We start from the raw sequence: 19,635 nt of genomic DNA, 5'->3' as shown, positions 1-19,635 counted from the left end.
CACTTTCAACTTTATTTTTTTCCTTTTTATTAATGAAAAGTCACCAGGTAACCCAGTAAGCACTGGACCAACATACAGCAATAACAATATTCAGAAGGAGCAAAAGGGGAACAAACGATTTCCAGGCTAAGAATGAAGCAAAACAGAGCAGCAAGTTAAGACAGTAAAAATGCAAAGCTCTCGAAACAAGAACTTGCGTTATTCGTCATACACACAATAGAAAACACTTTTCCTCTGTATTTCTGTCTGAATGTTTCATCTCTGTACACACGTTGTTGCCAGTGAGCTGTGTGAGTGTTTGTCCTTGTCGAGGAAACTGTGAGATGTCTGAGAAGGTGAACAGAGCGAGGCACCAGGGGCCGCTGGGTGCAGTCAGTACATGTCTCTAAGCCCCAGGTTTCCACGGTGAGTGGAGGAGCCATGAGCCACGGTGACGCTGTAGCAGTACAGCAAGTCTGTCAGCCACTGTTCCCTGGTCTCGCCCCGGGAGTACCTCTGGAACACACACACACACACACACACACACAGTGACATTAGGTAACAGTCTCCATGGGGGGTAAAGCAGGCAATCTTTATAACTGTATATAACTCCCATTATATAGAACTCCACAATCTGTCCCTGTTTTTTCCTTGTAATTTAATTAAATGTGTGCTGTTTACCGTGAGGTCTTGTATAATGTGTTGCAGCAGAGCGGCGTTGGCCAGCAGGTGATTGCGGAGCGGCGTGTGCTGCAGCAGCATCGACAGGATCTGTCCGAGCTGTGGCAGCTCCTCCTCACACAGATCTCCGACACGCAGCGACTGCAGAACCATCCGCAGTAGGCGGGGGATGGTGCTCAGCGCCGACACACACGCACCCCATATCGCCTCCCTGCAAAGGGTGGCAGAGAGGTCACAATCTTTGTTTAACGCACTTGTCATCGATCTTTACTGCCTGACAAAGGCAAACAGCAGTAAACAGTTTTTGTGTGTTTTAACAGTCAAATGCCATTACGAGGGTTTAGATTTCATATCAGCAAAAATTAGGGATGGGACGAAATTCAATATATCGTAATACAAAAATATGACAATACATCTGGGGCAGAAAAATGAATTGCGGTATTAGCTTCATTTTATTCTGCTGTAGTAATCACAAATGTGATGCAATTTCACAACCTCTCCATCCAAATTATTTGCACTTTGTAATTACATTTTAAAATTGTTGTTTACATTGTAGCAAGCCAATACCAATATCAAATCGGGAACCCCATATCGTATTTCGAATCGTATCGTGACATAAGCATATTGTCCCATCCCTAGCAAAAATCATACCCATAAATATTATTAAATGATATAGAGTCCACTTCCGTACCAGCAATTCTTTTGTCAAGACAGGAGATATACACTGAAGACGGAGTGTCAGTTTCCACTGTCATTCTGTTTAAATATCAATGCAGCTAAATGTTGAGCCTACACTAACACTCGGGCAGAAGGTGGTGTAGTGAATAGGGAAACCGTCCTTCAATCGGACATGAGCGAGACACTGAATCCTTACCAGCTCCATGGTTGCTGGTTTGTAGCTGACCCTTTGGAGGAGGATAAACGAAAATTATTTCTCTACAGGGATCAGTGAAGTGTCTCAATCGTTCAACACACACCTTTTGTGGTTGGTATCGGAGGGAGCCTCCTGCTGCAGGGTGACGAGCAGAGCCAGCAGGCTGAGGCAGCACTGACACAGGAAGCGCAACACAGGGTCACTGGGCAGGACAGACAAGTCCAAGAGTCTGGCCACTGCTCTCAGCAGCCCCGCCGCCATACTGTCAGGCACCACCCCTAACCTGGTCTGAGACACACACACACACACACACACAGACACACACAGACGTTACAGGCTTAGTCAGTTCCACATCATCCAATAAAGGCAGAAAAGCAATTCAAGGAATGGAGCAAAGAAATGAGAGCTGAACAAATCAATTATAGACAGAAACCCTCAATGTTTTTCCCCTTAATGGAAATTTGTTTCTTACCAGGTATTTGCAAATGCCATTTTGCAAAATGTCGAAGCATTGAGCCTGTGAGCCCAGAGTTTCCAGACTGTGGCAGACCTCCTAAGGATGAAACACAGTTCTATCAGCATAAATAATTTCACAGCCTCAGTTAGAAGAGGGTGCAAGCCATATTGTACCAACCAGTCTTAAAACAGACATGCTTTTCTCTTCAATTAACGTAGATTTAAATTTAGACATGTGATTTCCTGTATTGAAGATTCCTTCATTGATATACTGCTGCCAAATCCATTGTGATGGAGCATTCTTATTGTAGCAATGCAATGTGACCACAGCCTTTACAAAACAGATGCTTTGTGCTTTCATTTGGGAGAATTTGGGACATTTCCAGTCTGATTTTTGTTGAAATCTTTCAAGTCTGTCCAGCAGAATACAAAGTGATGTTTCTAAAATGGCATAGAGGGAGCAATACACTATTCCTGATGGCTACTGTAGCTGTGATGGCTAGGTTTTCTTCCTGGAGCCCACAAGAGTTACAATGAACAAATTCTGCATCACGTAAAGCACATTTCAATCAGACGAATAGAATGAGCATGGGCTCTTATCACAATTCAAGGGGGTTAATATTTGCATAATGGAGCAACAGAGACCTCGACCCAAACCCCACTGTTCCCAACTTCCCAAGGCCCTCCATTTCCAGAGGTGACAGTGTCCAGAGCCATATCAGGTAATGAGAGGTGATCCATCGGAAAATTGGACAATCTTTTTAAACAATGTTTTATGAGCCAAAACAATAGCAGGAGGGTGAAATCCAACAGCAGTAATGATATTACTGGGAGACAGAATTAAGGAGCAAATGAATGAGAGCCACCCTCTCTGCCTCAATCAGCTTCAACTGGCATTCATCAGACAAACCACATTACTGCTGTGCACCAACAGAGTGTTGTAGCATGATAAAAACAAATGTGAAAAACATACCACAGTATTCCTATAATCTGTGTTTCAATGCCGTCATGAAGCGCTGCCTTTCCCACAAAAGAATCAGTAAACAATCTCTGAATTTCTCTCTTGCCATGATGGAGACGAGATGGGTTTAAGGTGAGACAAGAGGTCGTCCATCACACCATCAACTTTTAAAAGGTGAAAAATAATGCTCAACTTTTCCTCATTAATTTCAAATCAAAATCAAATTTCTCATTAGCTTTTATCAAATTGAGGTATGTGTGTGTGTGTGTGAGTGTGCTACAGTGCTGAAGTGTGTGTCAGAATCATGCACCTGTTGGCATTCTCCCCGTCATTAAAAACAATCCCATCTCATTAGTTGAATCAGAGTTGACACAGTCCGTCCCTTAATGCCGTCCCCCCTGCCGCCCCATGGCCCCTCCCTCCTCCTTCCCGCCACTTGGCTGTGATTGACTCAGACAGGGAGATGAGAGAGGCAGGATCTGAGGCCTTAATTGAGGAGCTGAATTAGTGATTATACCCCCCCACCCCCACCCCCATACACACATACTTGCCCCAGGGCACAGTTACGTTAACGGTAATTTCTGTGCAGAAATGTCACACTCCCATCATGCCATGGGCTCTCATTAGCATTTCTGCATATCCGCTGTGCCCGATAACCACGCATCTCCAACCTGCGCAACGCGATAAAGGTTCCCCTCTCAGCCGGAGTGCCACGATAAAGCTTCCCCCTCTGAGCTCTATATAAGAAAAAGAGAGACCAGGGGGAACTGAAAGACCAGCGCTGTGTCCAGAATATCAACACTTTTCTAAACATAATGTCTCTCCTTCCTCTTTTCTCACCTCCTACTCCCTGCAAATTCATTGACACGCCGCTTAAAAGTGTCGGTGGGTGGTCGGGGTTTCGGTAAATGCTAAGATGTGTGCAAGTTTGGGTTTCTTACTGGAGGGAGCGTGCAGTGATACTCACCTCAACGACGTCCCAGTGGTGTGTGAACTGCTCCAGAGGGGTGGGGTAGAGGCTGAGGGGGGACAGTGGGGAGGGGGGGAGGGCGCTGTCATCGCCGGCCTCCTGCAGGGTGGCCAGCTCGTCAGACGAGAACCCTGTCAGGGTGGAGAACAGGAAGCTGATGTGGTCCACGTCCTGCAGAGCTGCTTCCTGGCTCCCGACTGACCAGCCACTCAGAGACGACCTGAAGAACATTATACCCAAACGCATGAACTTGCAGTCCGCATTAAACAGAAAGTCGACTAACTATCTTTCTGAATAGCAGAGTTTTTCCAGCTTGTAGAATCTGTAAGGATGAGACTTTTCAGTATTATACGTCTTTTTAGACACACATCTTACATTAATTTCTAAATGACAGTTTCCTGCTTTATCTATTCCTGATCACAGCTCTGGGGAATACTCTGAACTGAAGTGTTTTGTACCTGTGTGTGTGTTGTGAGTGCATGAGGGCACACAGTGCATGCGGATACAGTGAATCATTTTGATAGAATGCCTCCCTGTCCTGAAGGGAGGATAGATCTGCAACAGTAGGAAATGCGTGTGAATAAAAGTGTGTTTTGTAAAGGCCCTGGAGGCACATACAGACAGAACCATTTTCTCAATGTTCCATGACGAGGCTGCATTCCAACCTCCCAAAGAGCTCTTTGTATCACACACACACACACATCCCTTCCCATACGACTGCAGCACCCCCCTCTCAAGATTTGTATAACACTGCCCCACTGACACAAGCGAAAGGTCATACACACGCGCAAACACGCATGTATGCATACGCACACACACCAATGCAGGGTTATGTAAAGCTGGAGATGTGTGACAGAACATCACCAAACTAAGTTTTCATTGTCACCAAGCAGCTGAATATCAAATATACATCCACATCAACACATGTCAAGAGGCAGGTAAGCAACCAGATAAACTAGCAGGGATTCACTTTGAAGGCGCAATACTGCCATCCAATGGTTGCAGGCTGCAGTTCTTTCCCTTCAGTCACTGTCTGCATGTGTGTGTGTGTGTGTGTGTGTGTGTGTGTGTGTGTGTGTCCACCACTTATCTATTGCCATGATCTGCTGCTCTCCTGATAAGTCAAATTGTTTGATTCCATTACTTGGGGCATTCCATTACAGTCGGACGTCTCCTTCCTCAGCAGGAGTGACTGAAGTCTGTCTCCATACATACTCATAGAGGCACGCACACATCTACAAAGTGAGTTCATGTACCCCTTTGCAGGTCTAGGGGTCTTCAAGCTCACCTAAGGTGTACGATACGAATCAGGGAGGCAGCTAGGCCGGCAGAGATTCGCCCAGCAGTGCAGCAGCGGCTCAGATTGGCCAGAAGAGACTGAGACATCTTGGGTAGGAAGTAGAGCAGCTGTACCAATCGCTGCTGAGACTCCGCTGATAAAAGTACCACAACTCCTTCCTGTGGATCTGCACACAAACACACACACACACACACACACACACACATACATAAGCCACATGTAATTACATAGACACAGCAATGCACTGCCCGCCTAGGGACATAACGCTGAGTTACAGCTCTATCAAGGAAGAGACAGATACCATGAAAACCAGACCATGTTCAGGCTAGTAAAGAGAAAGAGAGAGACAGACAGGCAAAGCCACTATAGAGAGTGATCAGATAATAGTCTGTGTGTGCGTGGTGTTCTGTCGGTCTCTGACGCACATGCTGATGTCAGAAGCCCCTCAGACAAAAGGAGTCTTGTGATGGTGAATTGCTGGCTCTGCGGCAGTTTCTGTCAGAACGCTGACCCCCCTCCTTACACCCTAACCCGTCCCCGCCCCCCTCCGCTCTGTCACACCAGCCCAACTATCTGACCATTCTCCAGCCGAAGGATGTGGAAGGGCTTCCAGAGCTCTCTGCTTTCCGCCTCTGGTTGAAATTCAATTTTACAAAGTTGTCCTGGGTGGGAAGCATAGAGTTCTACTGCCCCCTAGGGAAAACACTGCAACTTGGGTCTGTAGTTCAGAATTCTGCTGGACTAGTAACATTCTTGTCTTCTGTAATGTGACCATTGTTGTTGCTGCATTCTGTACTGTTACTGTTTGTGCATGATGCTTATTTTACACATTTATTTTACAATATAATGCCACTGTTTTTTTCTTTCTTTCTTTTTTTGATTGACCTTTTGCAATTAATAGTATTCCCATGATGTCACATGCATTTCTCACCAATATGGTGCTTTACAGTATAGACAGCTCATTGGCTGTGGCTGATTATAATTACCTGTTATTTTCCTACCCAGTATGGTGATGTAAAAGAATACTATGAATAGGGAACATCTGAAAAAGAGCTTGGTCTTGGTACATCTCCCTTGACTTTAATTCTCCTAACTCATATGCAGTCAACTGGAACTGCATAGTAATTGCATCTGATAAGCCATGTAAGCCATGTAAGTATGGTTATGACCATGCTTACATGGTCAAATTTCACAGAAAAAGAAATTACGGTAACATGTTGCCCCAACCCCCAAGTCACTAATCACTGTCTGTGTCTTGCTCCTGTCTCTGAGAGTGTGTGTGTGTGTGTGTGTGTGTGTGTACCATAGAGCCTGCAGGCGTGTGTCTGTAGGCTGTTGAGCAGGTCCTTGTTGCCTCGAGAAGCAGCAGCCTGGATGGACAGGATAAGTCGGGCAGACAGAGCGGGGTTACGGTGGCCCAGCTGGGACAACTGCACAGGGAGAGCTGCCAACCACCGACACAGCATCTTACTCCTGCAGAGAAGGACAATTAAAAGCATACACATTATGCAAGTCTCAGTGAACAAATGTTTTTCTCATAAATTGGCCTTTATGACTAATTGATAGTGCTGACATCATTATGCTTTGAAAATAAAAAAAGGAAATGACAAACTAGAGCCCAGATTGCCTTTTCTTAGTAAAGCTGAGAAAGAAACGCAACAGACTGGTTCAAAACCTCAGGGGTGATAAGATTAATTTCATTGACGTCAGCTCTGCCTACATGCACAGACATAAAAGTATCATCTCTGGAGTGCAACATTTCAAGAGGGCCACAGATCTGATGGCTACTCCGAGGAGTTGGGTTTTGGTACACAAACGGCAGATTTAATATTTGATTTTGACAAAAATGGTATTACATGTAGAATGTCTTCATTGATTTGCCAAATCAACTGAAAACATGTTACAAATCTAGCATTAAAACATGGCTACTAGCATCACAGACAGTAACCCCTATAAGCTGTTTCATGTGTTCATTTAGGAGGATTTGGGAGGCTTCGGGTTAGATTTTCTGCAGAAGCTCAATAGTCCACTGCAAACAATACGGTGATGATTCTAAACCAGCAGAAAAGAGAAATACACTGTCCCCAATATCTACAGGTCATATTGGGTTAATCTTGATGTGATGGTTACATTATTTAGTAACGTACATGATTTATCGGTTATTAGAAAAGTTAAAAAAAAAAAAATGACTGAGGTTTACCTGGCAATGTGTGCGTGTCCTTGCTCCTGCAGGTAGAGCTTACTGTAGAACGACAGCAGTAGAGATCTTGTCTGCAGCGTCAGGTTCCTCTGCTGGTAGTAGACATACACTGCTGCCAGCAGGTCCTCTGTCACTGCTGCACAAACACACACATACAGAGATTATCAAAAATGTCTTCACATTGATTAACAAATTACCATCTGGATACCTACCTTGCACTCTGACATAATCTTGCGTATTTGACATATGCACTGAAATAATATACCTGGCACTTTAGCATGCAATTTGCACCGTTACAGTCTTTATGCTTGTGAATCGTGAATATGTTCTGTCGCTCATATTGCCTAATTAAGGGCATTAAAGTCTTCTAAACTCCTAGAATTCATGCTTACATATTTAATGAGTCAGACACACAGGCAGACGGACAATTTCACACATACACCTCACCACACATGCTTACTTTTGCTCCTCTGTGTGAGCACCATCCTCCACACGGTGCCCAGCAGCATGTGCAGTTGTCTGTAGCTCAGCTTTACTCCGCTGGCCAGAGTGTCTCTGACAAACGACCTCAGGGGGAGCAGCCAGTCAGCGTCAGTCTCCCGGCCGAGCCCCTGCCCCTGGCTGAGGAACACCATGACCTGGCACAGTGTGATGTTCAGGGCTAGAGGCTCCACCGTCTGCCCCGGGACTGCTGTGGCCTGCTTAATCCTGAAGGCGTGACAGTAAAGTTAGGGTACTCACACCCAGTTTGGGTACTCGTATAGGTATTATGACCCAACATGGAAAAACAGGAATATTGTATTTCATAGACTGCTGATACTTGCATTCAAAGCTTTAAAACTGTATTTTAAACATAGGGGTCAATACATTATTTTGTTTGAAATATTAATTACTGAATCGAAAACTGCATTTTGATCAAACTTTTCTGACATAAAATGGGTTTCCTGTAAAGTTAAATGAGCCTTGGTTTCATGGCATTTGGTCACAAAAACACATTATGTCACACCCACTAGTACCAAGGTTACTACAGGTAGGTAACAACTTTCAAATTCTTTTCTTCACCTCTCACATCACCTGCACAGCAATGTTCACCTCAAGAAAATTGGAAGGACGGAAGGAAGGAAGGAAGGAAGGAAGGAAGGAAGGAAGGATGCTCCCTTGACATGTAAACACTTAAATCCCTTACCTCTTGAGGTCAAGCTTCTTCTTATGTTTGGGTGTGTCCCGAGTGCCGTAGGGAAAGTTCTTCATGAAGTGCTGCTTAAAATCTCCCAGGTACTCATTACGGAACCATACATCCTAGACAGAGACAGTGCAGTCTGTCACTTTCTGCAGAACCATTTTCTTTAACAAATAAACTGTGTGTGTGTGTGTGTGTGTCTCGTCTCACCAATGTATCCTGGTGCTCCCTCTGTGGCGCCAGCTTTCTCAGCAGCTGCAGGATGGATAGGACCTGGAACATGATTGACATGGAATCTGGGGTGAGCAGGTGGGACCCATCAGCGCTGTTCCAGGGAGAGTCACTGGCACTGGCCTCTACCCAAACCTCCAGCAGAAGGGGCACCAGAGTTGCTGCAAAGCTCTGAACTGCCTCAGCTGAGCCCAGCCCCTCACCCACTCCAGCTCCTGGGTCCACCTCCGGTCTGCACAATGACGGAGAAAGAAAGAAAGAAACAGGGAGAGGGGATAATGTTGAGTATTCCCGTCTGATTCATATTCCGCGATGAGCACAGGAGTTTGCGGCATCCGTACCTGAGCCTGTAGGTGGAGTGTGGAGTGGGCTTGGCCCCAGAGTGTTCGTACACCTTAACTCCGGTCTTGCTGTAGGTGAGCTCTTCCCAGTTGAGATCCAGAGGTGTGAGCCCTCCCTCTCCACTGGAACCAAACACCCCTTCAGTTGGGACAGACACATCACCTTCCTCCACTGGCCTTTCCTCAACTACTGCCTGCAGAAAACGCCCCAGCCTGAAATAGAGTGACACAAACCTCAAAGTTAGCAGTTTAACTCATTTCTTTAATGAGTCTCATCACAGAATCTGTTTGTGTGCATGTGCATCTGTACCTGAGGAGCACAGTGAGGCGCCACTGCTGGCTGGTCACGGCCCTGTTAGGGTTGACTGACAGGGCCCAGCTCCTCCCCTTGGTCTCCTGAGCCTTTTTGGCTCCTCCGCTGGTGCGTCTGTGGGAGATCAACTCCAGGAAGTTGGTGAGGAGGATAGCAGGCCGCGCCGCCAACAGGGCAGGGTAGTGTTCCAGCAAGACATCCAGGACCTTCATGGCGTCCTCCTGGATGCCTGTCTCAATGTGGGTCATGGCGCAGGACAGGTGGGCGCTGAGGAGGGGGAAAAATGGAGCCACTCGTTCTGCAGGCACACACTGTGCAATGAACCTGGAGGCAGTGCACAATTTTAGACAGGTTAGCCTGTGTGATTTGAGAAAGAAACAGAAGGCAAATTTTCATTATATTGTATTGTGATAATCCAGTATGACTGTTGCTTCTTCTAACCTGAGCAGACGTGTGGCCGCCATGCGAACATTGCCATCCTTGTCTGTGAAAACAGCTGCCACTTCGGAGAGCAGGCGGGAGAGATGCTGCTCTAATAGAGAAGGATTAAGAGACAGCAGCTCTCTCAAACCCAACAAGGCACTCTGCTTCACATTGCCATTGTAATGGTGGAGCTGGGACAGGAGGTCCTAGGGGAGGAAGAGGAGGAGAAGGCACACAATTAGTAACGCTCAGATACAGTGAACATTTTGTGAAAGCAGCCTGATGTGTGTGCGTGTGTGTGTCAAAGAGAGAGTGAGAGAGCTTACATTGATGCCAAGCTGTCTGTGTGTGGTGGGGCCACTCGTGTCTCTCTTCAGCTGTTCAGATAGATTGATTCCCTTGGTGCGGAAGTTGGTGTTGGTGGCATTATCAGCTTTGGGCTTCTTCTTTCCCACCTTTAACTTGACTTTCTGGAAGTCATCCTGTCTCTTCTTCTTCTTGGCCTTCATCTCTGAAGTCTATACTGGTACCTGTCTTAGATGGGAGGGAGAAGGGGGTTAATTGAATGGAATGAGTGCGTTGACTTCCTATTTCCATACAGACCATCCATACAGACCACTAGCATTAGATCATCAGTCGGGATGTAGTGTTGGGTGGCTACAGCATTGAAAGGATTACTTTGTTTAGCAGCACAAACTACACACACTACTCTGGTGCTCTCAGGCTAATTAAGCATTTTGATTAAAAATTAGTACAGCGGAGCAATAATTATACAAACGTTAACGTTAGCTAACTAGCCAGCCAACCCCCTTGCAAGTTCAGCACCATGTGAAGCAGAATGCCTGACATTTTGTTTTACTTACTGTTGTAAAAAACCTTGGCTACTCACGTCAGAGGTTTATAGCACATCAAACACTCGTCGGTCCTGAATAACAGCTAGCCTGCTGACAATTATCAAAACACAAAAACAAATATGTTCTGCATTCAAGCTCGTGTTGATGAATTGGGTCCTCTGACTTCATGTACGCATGTTTAGAAAACCAGGGACGCCCTGATGCTCAGTGAGCGGGCGGTGCACGAGGGTTGCGGATATAAATTCTGTGGAAGAAGTTTTCCATGTTATGCTTTAGGTAAACGTCTAAATCTAAAACGAGCGCACTGCAAAGTTGTCTTCACATCTGCCTGGAAAGTATTGTTGTTTTCAACGCATTTTTCCTATTTTCTAAGCAATGCGATAGCTAAACGCTGGTGAACAAAACGAACGCACTGCATAGTTGTCTTCACATTTGCCTTGAAAATATCGTCCTTTTTTAATGCCTGAACTTGATGGATTTTGAGGTAACGTAAACGTTTTTGATTTTTTTTTCATAGTGTCATTTAGATATTTACCTCCTGTTTTTAAGCTCCCGACGGGAGGGGCAAAGACTGTCTGTTTTTAAACTGGCGAAAGTGCCAGAGTCTCAAAGGGCCTTTCAACTCGCATCCATTGTGGTTTTCCTTTTTTTACAACCTAACAACTAGCAGGCTGTTCTCCTGACCTCGCAGGGTTATCTGCTGCTTCAACCAACTTGCAGTTTGTATGAAAATTAACCAGGTAAGTTGGTAAATGTCACTTTACCTTTTAACCAGTCATGGTAGCTATGTTATTTGATGAATACTTACTAAGCTATTACGTTTTTTGACAGCCAGCATGACGTTAGCAAAACGCTGGTAGCCTAGTACCCAACTAGGTCTAATGTAAGTTACAGGCCTGGGACGAAATGAAACAAGTCGGATAACCTTCATAAATTGAGTGCCTCTTAATCTAGCTGTCTCATAACCAAATGTCGACTTACAGGTGGTATGACTGTAATCTTCAATAGGAATTCAAAGGGATTTAGTTGGTATAAGAATGATTCTGATACGGTCTTCCGTCTGTCACAGTTCAGGAATGGAGGGAATCGAAACTGAACTTGCTGCGCAGCCAACAAATTCGCAAAGTGGGGGGCCGCCACCTGCAAAAAAGTTTAAAAATGCCAGGGTAAGACATCACCCTTTCACGATGGAAGGAACAACACACAACTAAAGACAAATATCAAAATAAAACGTATAGCCTTCTGTCGAGTTCTCTCACACATACATGAATTTCACGCACGATAACGGGGAAATGTTTTTTTCTTCCCTGATATTATGGTTTACAAAGATTGCTGTGATGCCTGAAGCGGCAGAGACAAGTGGCAAGAGCCTCTGGAACTGTTGCCGGCCTCTCTGCTCTCAAACCTGGTTATAATTGCACATTGGTTCAAGAGGACCCCACTCAGTGGTTTCACCTCACAATTATAGCCTGATATCAGTGTTCCTGTATTTAAGGAACTTTTCAGCTCCAGTGTTGCAAACTCCAGGCTCTTTTGCTTCACAATGCAAACATTTCCTATTCAGTGTTATGCATACAGTTGTCAGATCTTGCAGCCCTTCAGATTTGACATCAATGAGCTTTACGCATAACGTAAACTTGGTTCTTCAGTGGTTCACTGAACCTTTAGCTCCTGGCAGGCTACTCAGATTTTACTTCTGAGCGCTGCCACTTTGGACATGTTTGTATATTAAACTTTAGTTATGTACTTTAGGCTTCATTCAGTGTCTCTTCTTTCTCTTATTTATCTATTCAACAAATAATTGAGTGCTGCTGTTCTGTTCTCATTTAGTGAGAATTCAATGTGATCAGCAGAGTACAGATTTTGACAGCGATTAGACACTTGTCTCAGTGACATGCCCCTGCCTGATGCAGGGAACATGTAGGATGAGCTAAATTGCTCCATGGCATATAAAGTGTGGAGGACAGGGATGAGGAGTTCAGTCCTCTGCAAAGCGTCATCCTGTCACTAATGCCTATATGTGTCTCTCTTCTCCATCTGGGTTTATTCCCTCCACTGACAGAGAAAGCAGCTGCAGCATTCTGCTGACATAGGTAAGTCCTTGCTACTCATGGTACCACTGCCAATGATGAGAGTTAAAGGCTGAGACCTTGATCCCCTGCTTCATTTGACTGCTGATCGAGGTGGTGGCATGTTCACCACTCTTGGAGATTCCCTCTCTCAGAGGTGGGGATTTTTGTGGTGCCATCCATGGATTTAGACTTTAGGGTTCAGTGTTTTCCACTGCTGAAATTTATTTGCAAAATATTTTCTAATGTCTTGCATAAATTACAAATTTAGCTAAACCCATTTAATGCAGTTCGACATTTTAGATGTTTCTAAGATGAACAAAAATACTGAACAACTTTAGAAATGCCAACCCATTCTTATAGGATATTGCTACAGTAAAGACCAGCATCTTTAGCCCCTGGCGACTGTAATGGTGAGAGCTCTTAAGACAGGGTTTTTAATCAGTGGGGCATAATTGCTATCAACCATGCATCTGTGGTGGTTGTTGATGAATACCCTTAATGTTAAACTGCAATGCACTTTTTGTGCTGGGTGATAATTGTGTGAACATACATTTTTTTCTGTCAAAAATATTTTTTAAACACTGCTGATTGCAGTATTCTCTTTTTTCACTCTGAGGCCTGTGCCATCCTGGCTTGACTTGAGTGATTATGTGATGAATTACATTATTCCTCAATTCTAGTGAACTCCCCCTTCCCTGGTTACCTGAGTATTTTAAATTATGCCAGGCTTTTATTGTTCTCCTAGAATTGGACTGCTTCATCGATGTCCACACCGAAGTTTTACTTTTGTGGATGGGCATAGTGAGAAGCAATGCATCATAGGAGCTGGAGTCGTGCAGCCCAGTTTGGGTCTGTATGGGGGTTAGCAGAGAACTGCTGTTCCCAATCTTTCCTGCTTCAAAAGCACACGCGAGGAGTTCGGGTTTCTAACGGTTGTTCAGTTAATATAGGTCCCATAAAATCCATGCCTGATTTAACAGGCCTCCTGACGCTGTAGTTGGTATCAAACCACAACACATTTGTTTCATTGCAATGTCTCCTTTTTGTATATGATTATCCTCAGCCACAGGCTGTGTGAGGGTTAGTTGTCTGGACGTGAACCTTGAGGTCTCACTTGTCCATCAGTTGTGGACCACTGTAAAGCTTCAGCTCTAGGCAAATCTGTTTATGCTTTGCACTGACCACTGTTGTGTTTTCCCAGTCTTCACGAAAGGGACAACCATCCAGACCATTGCCTCTCTCACCAAACACTTGAAGGGCGTCACTGAGCCTGTCATCGGTAAGTAGAAGAGTCAGTTCCTCACGTACTTCTACCTCCTCCTCATTCCATGTGGAACTACTTGACTAATGATCATTACATATCCACAGGTCTTCAGTATGTATGGGAGTACCGCAGCCCCAGTAAATCTGTCCCGCCGCACTACCAGTGTAAACTCTGCACCGTGTCCCGCTTACAGCATGACATGTTGGCCCATGTCAAAGGCTGGAAACACAGCTTCAGATATTTGGTGAGCGCAGTGGTTCCTTGGTGTGTCCAGTCAAGTGTTACACTGTATACTGGTGCTGGAAAAAGTACTGCTGTACCTAATTGTAGGTCAGAGATGTTTTTTTATTAAGACTGTCATCTATTTTACAATCATAGCTTTTAAGGCTACATAACATACCGGTGTAAAATTTCACCCAACAGCTAATCTTATAGCCAAGATTAGCATTAGCATTGCAAAAGAGGTGATACATTTTTACAAGAGAGGAAGGGTTAGAAGTTAAAAATTGGCTTAGAGATTCCCTTAGAGTTTTGCCACTGGCATGCAAGAGCAGGGAAGCAGTGCAACAGCAAAAAGGCTCCTTCAGAATTACTATCAGTGGCTTTTTGATGTAGAAAAAATGTCAGGTAAACCCTACTCATCAATTGCAATATTTTTTCATGTTATCTACTTAATTTATATGCCATTAAGATTAGTGTGAGTATATTTCTTTCATTTTACAATTCATGCTGTGATACTTTGGCTGGTATCTGGGCTAAAATCACAATTTGGGTATCCTGACAACATTAGTGCAGTTGAAATTGATTTTTTTTTTTCACTTTAACTGGTTCCTTATTTTGGTGCGATGCTCTGACATGTACAGAAACGGGCCCACCCTGATAAGGCCGCCTGTGAGGAGGAAGAAGCCATCAAAGACCCTGCTGTAAGGAAGAAAATTAAAGAGACTGCAGCCGAGGTGGAGAAGACGGAGGGGAGGGGTCAACTCAAGGTGAGTGTCGGGGAGACCAAGACGAGATCCAAGATGTACCGCCGCTGCAATCATTTGGCTAGAAATGGTCTGTAATATTGGCTAGAATACAAGATGGACACTGTTGTACACTGGCTGTACATTGTAGCAGAAGCCCAAATTTTTTGGTATATTCACATCCACCCCCCTTGATTTACACACTGATGAAAAGCATTTGCTGACTTTCTTGACCTATCACCACTGGAAATCTAGGTCTGTTTTACACTAGTGTTTCTAAACCTTCTAATAAAAAACAACCTTTTCATATATCCATATCTTAAAAATGTCCCATGATTTGGTTTCAAGTTGTGGATCTACTCTTTATTTACATTTTTGATTTGGGTTTTAGGTGATCCTGAAGGAGCCCTGTGATGTTCCTGCCTTCAAAGGACTCCGTAAGTTACTGTGTTGTATGGATTACTTCAGTGTGAAAGGTTTTCCAGATGTGTTGTGATTCTGAGTTTTGTATGTTTCTCTGGCTCTCCCCTTTCTGTCACAGGTTCTGCTATTCCCAAGGTTGTGCCTCCAGGAGGGCCACCAGGGATGGGACTAAAGGGGCAACATTTTGGTGAGGCTTTTTCTGTTTGTGAAGCATGTTCTGTTCCATCTGGTATTATGCATTGCAAGCCTTTCGTCTACATCATTATGTGTATAAATGTAATGAACATGTCTCTCTCACAGGTGGCAGGTTTTCCGACAGTTTGTTTCCAGGGGAGTATCCCCCTCAGGGACCGCCTTTCTCTGACTACCCGATTGGCGAGCTTCGGGAGCCTGGCATGGGAGGCTATTCAAACATGCAGGTTTTCCCTGGACCTGATATGGATCGGAGACTGTTCCCAGATGGTGCGGGCCATCACCAAGGGGGAGGTGGAGATGGTTTTGGAAAAAGTGGTGGAAGAGATGGCTATGGAAGGGGTGGACTGTTGGGTGAGAGTCCTGGCAGATGTTATCCTGATGAGTTCAGGGGCAACCAAATGGGGAGTGGCTTAATGGACAGACCAATGGACAGACCAATGGACAGACCAATGGACAGACCAATGGACAGACCAATGGACAGGCCAATGGACAGGCCAATGGACAGGCCAATGGACAGGCCAATGGACAGGCCAGGCTTGATGGGAGCAGCTCCAGAGACTAGCAGCCTCCCCACTACACTTCTCAGTTACCTGGTTGGTGTCGCAATTTATACAAATGGATCTGAAGTGTTAATTTTACTCTTAATGTAGTCATATTTGTACGTTTGTTTGCATTCAACCAAACATACAACTTTTCACAATGTGTGTTTTAGGATACCTTCCGGATAGAGAACGAGAATGATGCGCAGATTGTGCTGAAGGTGACGCAGAAATTAACAGACGTGCTGATGGAGTACAGACTCAGGAGTGTATCTTCGGTATGAAACTATATATGAATCCTGTTCTCAGTACATCTAGAACTTTAAGCATAATGTCAAGGATGGAATGACCTGTAATCTGATAGCAATGTGAGCAACAATCTCCTGTCACTTAATGCAATATCAGGTCGCTTGAAACAAGTGTAACCATAGTCGTAGACTGGCGAATTGTCTCTTCCTAAATTCTGTTTTTCCATGTCTCCAGGGTTCTAGTCTGAGCAGCAGTATGAACAAGTCATCATTGAGCTCCATGGGCTACTCCTCTCCGCCTTCCAGACTGTCAGGCCCTGGAGACCGCTACTCAGGCAGCCTCTCAGGTACACAGCATTGTCTTGGAGCACCAAGTCTCCTCTCACCTATTTCATCTGAAGTATGCATGACTCAATGGTATCATGGCATTGGTTGAGTGGAAAATGCACTACATTGCTATCAGACGTCTTTGTCATATTTGAAATAAGTTGGAAGTCATGGCCCTTTCGCAGCATCTTTCAGTCCTGGGCTGCATTCAGATCTACGTAAAATACTTTCTTCTGGATGTTGTCTTCCCTTGAATCGAGGGGGGAATCTCCAAAATGCCCGGATGAAAAATGGCTAACAAAGTGGAATTCGGTTTCAACTATTGTTCCACAAGGGAGCATGTATCCTCCCTTGTTCCCTTGCGTTTTCTCCCTCCCACAAAGGGTAGAAAATGCAAGCTTCCAGCATGAAGTGTCTCCAACGATCCACTGCTCCGCTCCGGTCGCTGAATCCATGCTGAATCTAACAGAATGATGGCTGGTATTACTTGTGCATATCCTATAAATGTAAGCTGATTTGACGTTTTTTTTTTTTTAACTCTTTATTTATTTATTTTCAGTTACTATTACACTGAACAAAATCCACAACAAAACGATTGATGTCAAAATTAGAAATAAAAACATGTATAAATAAAAATATAAAAGGGAAGGGCACTACTCTCTCTTTACAACCTTTGATCCATTCTTTTCAGACCAGCTAAGAACACGACCCATCTTTTCTCTTGTATGCAGTCCATTTTCCCCAGCGTTGTTCATGGATCCCTGCTTTAGTCCTTAGATAATAAGTCAGTTTTTCCATTGAGTATATTTCTTCTACAATGTCCAGCCTGGTCCTGGAGGGTCACTTTTAAACCAGCTCCTTGTGATGGCCTTTTTACCTGCAAGTATCAGGATTTTGAAGAGATAGATGTCCTCCTTTTGAATTATGTCATTGGGTATCAATCCCAGGTACACGATCCGGGGGTCACTGGGAATCTTATAGCATAAAATCTCCTCAAGAATCATAGAGAAGAAGAAATAACCCTGTCCCAGAATGTTTGTATTTTTATACATGACCAAAAAATATGTGAGTGATTGGCATTCATCTGCCCACACTGTCTCCAACATTGCTGCTGTTCACCCAATTGTTTATTTTTTATGTGTGGTGTAAAAAAGCGGATTAAATTCTTCCAACCGAATTCCCTCCATCTTATAGAGCTAGTGGAAGTTTGTTGCGTTCTACACATGGAATGCCAATCACTTTCCAACAGTTTAATGTTCAATTCTAGTTCCCATTTCAATTTTACATATAGTGAATTTCTTCAATTTCGTTTTTGTAAGCTACTGTACAGTTTAGAAACAATCCTTGAGGGGGTTTGTTTGTATGCACCTGTCAACACTTCAACCACTTCATTACCTTCTGCTGAAATTCCTTTTCTAATTTCTGTATCATAGAAATGTCTTCGCTGTAAATATCTGAACAGGTCCCCATTTTCTAAATTAAATTCTCCTTTGAGATTTTCAAAAGTTTTAAAAGTTTGTCCCTCTGAGTGTACATACAGCTGTTATTCCTTTTTCTCTCCACCTTACAAATGTATTATCTATCTCTCCAGGTCTAAACCTGGGGGTCTGAGAAGGCCAAATCAGAAGTTTACTGTCTCCTGCCAATTTGTATGACAACTTAGTTTTGATATCAAAAGTGGGAAGGATGTCAAAAGATGCAGCGTTTTAAGTATTTCACTATCTTCAAAAAGGCTGATTTATAGAGACTAAACAATTTTAGCTGAAATTTTTTGTCTTCAAACGTGTAAAACTTTTTTTTTCAAATTCTGTTTCTAAGAGTAAATGTATAGTACTCCTTCCAATAAAAAGCAGCGGGGGCCGTTCATTTCTGACTTGTTGATCCCTCGCTTTTCTTCCCTTGCTGAGAACCAGAAGGGTTTACTTGTACGTCAGACATTTAGTCACAAGGACGCTCGCTGAAATGAAGACAGCATGGTAAAGTGGATCCGAATGCAACCCTGTTCCCTTTCCTCTTCAGTGTGCTCAACATGTCTTCTTTCTGCAGGTTCCTCCAGGTACTCTGATGGTCCATCAAGGTTCTACAACTGACAGTCACCGGAAGCTCATTTGACACCTCAGTTCTCACATCTCCCTGTCCCATGTGGGTGATTCACTCTCCCAGAGATGGGAATCAGTCATGTCTGTCCACAGAGAGGGTAGAAAACTTTAAAATCTCCATTGTGTAAATTTATGTGCTTTTAGGTGCAAGTTTTTTTTTTTTTTTTTCTTACTGTAGCTAATTATTAGCTTTTTTTGAATGCTTTTGACCTTTTTAGAACTTCTAAATATGGAAAAAAACGTCTCTCAGCTTGTTTGAGGCATCTTTTACACAAAATGTGATTTATGCATGACGTCACCATTTGTACTTTTAATTGGTCTCAATGTACAGCTATCATGAGTTTCCCATTATGTATTTCTTCTATTAAAATAGATGGAGAAAATGACTTGTTTTTGTGTTTCCATAAGTGAAATGTGACATCATGGTGTGAATCACCCACAGATGGTAAATGCCGGGGAATTCCCCACCACTTGGTAGAACGGATGAAGCCTCTCAGATGAGTGGCAAACGTCAACTAATCTTACTACTTGGAAGACTATAGACATAGTGCAATCCGTATTTATTTAAAAAGGTGATTAGTTTAGATTGGTAAAATTAGTTTCTCGGTGCTCATGCTATATTACAATAACGGGTATCAAGGATGTGGAATAGGTAAACAAGGTCCAAGTCTGTCCACTCAAAGGAATGACTCAGCTGTAGACCTTTTTAAAAGTCCCTGAACTTCATTTTGGGACTATTG

The 19,635-nt window shown here is 43.9% G+C and overlaps 2 protein-coding genes across 5 annotated transcripts; one reads left to right on the top strand and one right to left on the bottom strand.

Annotated features, from left to right (window-relative positions):
• Positions 1-3: 3 nt before the first annotated feature.
• tex10 (testis expressed 10) lies at positions 4-10,926 on the bottom strand. 4 transcript variants are annotated; one of them, XM_071916811.2, is made up of 16 exons: positions 10,799-10,926; positions 10,236-10,439; positions 9,928-10,115; positions 9,484-9,810; positions 9,174-9,386; positions 8,812-9,064; positions 8,608-8,720; positions 7,882-8,129; positions 7,422-7,557; positions 6,525-6,694; positions 5,210-5,387; positions 3,919-4,141; positions 2,007-2,087; positions 1,638-1,822; positions 661-871; positions 4-495 (listed from the first exon to the last, which is right to left on the bottom strand). In XM_071916811.2, exons 2-16 carry the CDS (start codon positions 10,416-10,418, stop codon positions 373-375), a joined length of 2,832 nt encoding a protein of 943 aa, XP_071772912.1. In that variant the 5' UTR covers positions 10,419-10,439; positions 10,799-10,926; the 3' UTR covers positions 4-372. The 4 variants fall into 4 exon arrangements, with proteins under 4 accessions (XP_071772912.1, XP_071772911.1, XP_071772908.1 ...); XM_071916810.2 differs by having other exon boundaries at positions 10,236-10,443; positions 10,769-10,920; XM_071916807.2 differs by having other exon boundaries at positions 10,236-10,443; positions 10,773-10,920.
• A 419-nt stretch (positions 10,927-11,345) lies between these two features.
• Positions 11,346-19,268, top strand: LOC139925437 (uncharacterized). Its single transcript, XM_071916815.2, has 12 exons — positions 11,346-11,503; positions 11,833-11,929; positions 12,826-12,856; positions 14,037-14,114; positions 14,204-14,343; positions 14,963-15,088; positions 15,456-15,501; positions 15,606-15,674; positions 15,788-16,275; positions 16,395-16,499; positions 16,705-16,816; positions 18,843-19,268. Exons 2-12 carry the CDS (start codon positions 11,840-11,842, stop codon positions 18,884-18,886), a joined length of 1,329 nt encoding a protein of 442 aa, XP_071772916.1. The 5' UTR covers positions 11,346-11,503; positions 11,833-11,839; the 3' UTR covers positions 18,887-19,268.
• Positions 19,269-19,635: the final 367 nt, after the last annotated feature.

The sequence above is a fragment of the Centroberyx gerrardi genome, chromosome 12, assembly GCF_048128805.1.
Source record: "Centroberyx gerrardi isolate f3 chromosome 12, fCenGer3.hap1.cur.20231027, whole genome shotgun sequence".
NCBI lineage: Eukaryota > Metazoa > Chordata > Actinopteri > Beryciformes > Berycidae > Centroberyx > Centroberyx gerrardi.
This window is presented reverse-complemented; position numbering and strand designations above follow the sequence as displayed.

Bases quoted from the DNA above. Each gene is read 5' to 3' on its own strand.
- tex10 (XM_071916811.2), bottom strand. From the start codon at position 10,418: ATGAAGGCCAAGAAGAAGAAGAGACAGGATGACTTCCAGAAAGTCAAG. The intron at 8,721-8,811 runs GTGAGACGAGAC...GTCTCTGTCTAG, and splicing joins GGGAGCACCAGGATACATTG to GATGTATGGTTCCGTAATGA. The intron at 5,388-6,524 runs GTACACACACAC...GTTTGTGTGCAG, and splicing joins ACACGCCTGCAGGCTCTATG to ATCCACAGGAAGGAGTTGTG.
- LOC139925437 (XM_071916815.2), top strand. From the start codon at position 11,840: ATGGAGGGAATCGAAACTGAACTTGCTGCGCAGCCAACAAATTCGCAA. The intron at 12,857-14,036 runs GTAAGTCCTTGC...GTGTTTTCCCAG, and splicing joins GCAGCATTCTGCTGACATAG to TCTTCACGAAAGGGACAACC. The intron at 15,502-15,605 runs GTAAGTTACTGT...TTTCTGTCACAG, and splicing joins TCCTGCCTTCAAAGGACTCC to GTTCTGCTATTCCCAAGGTT.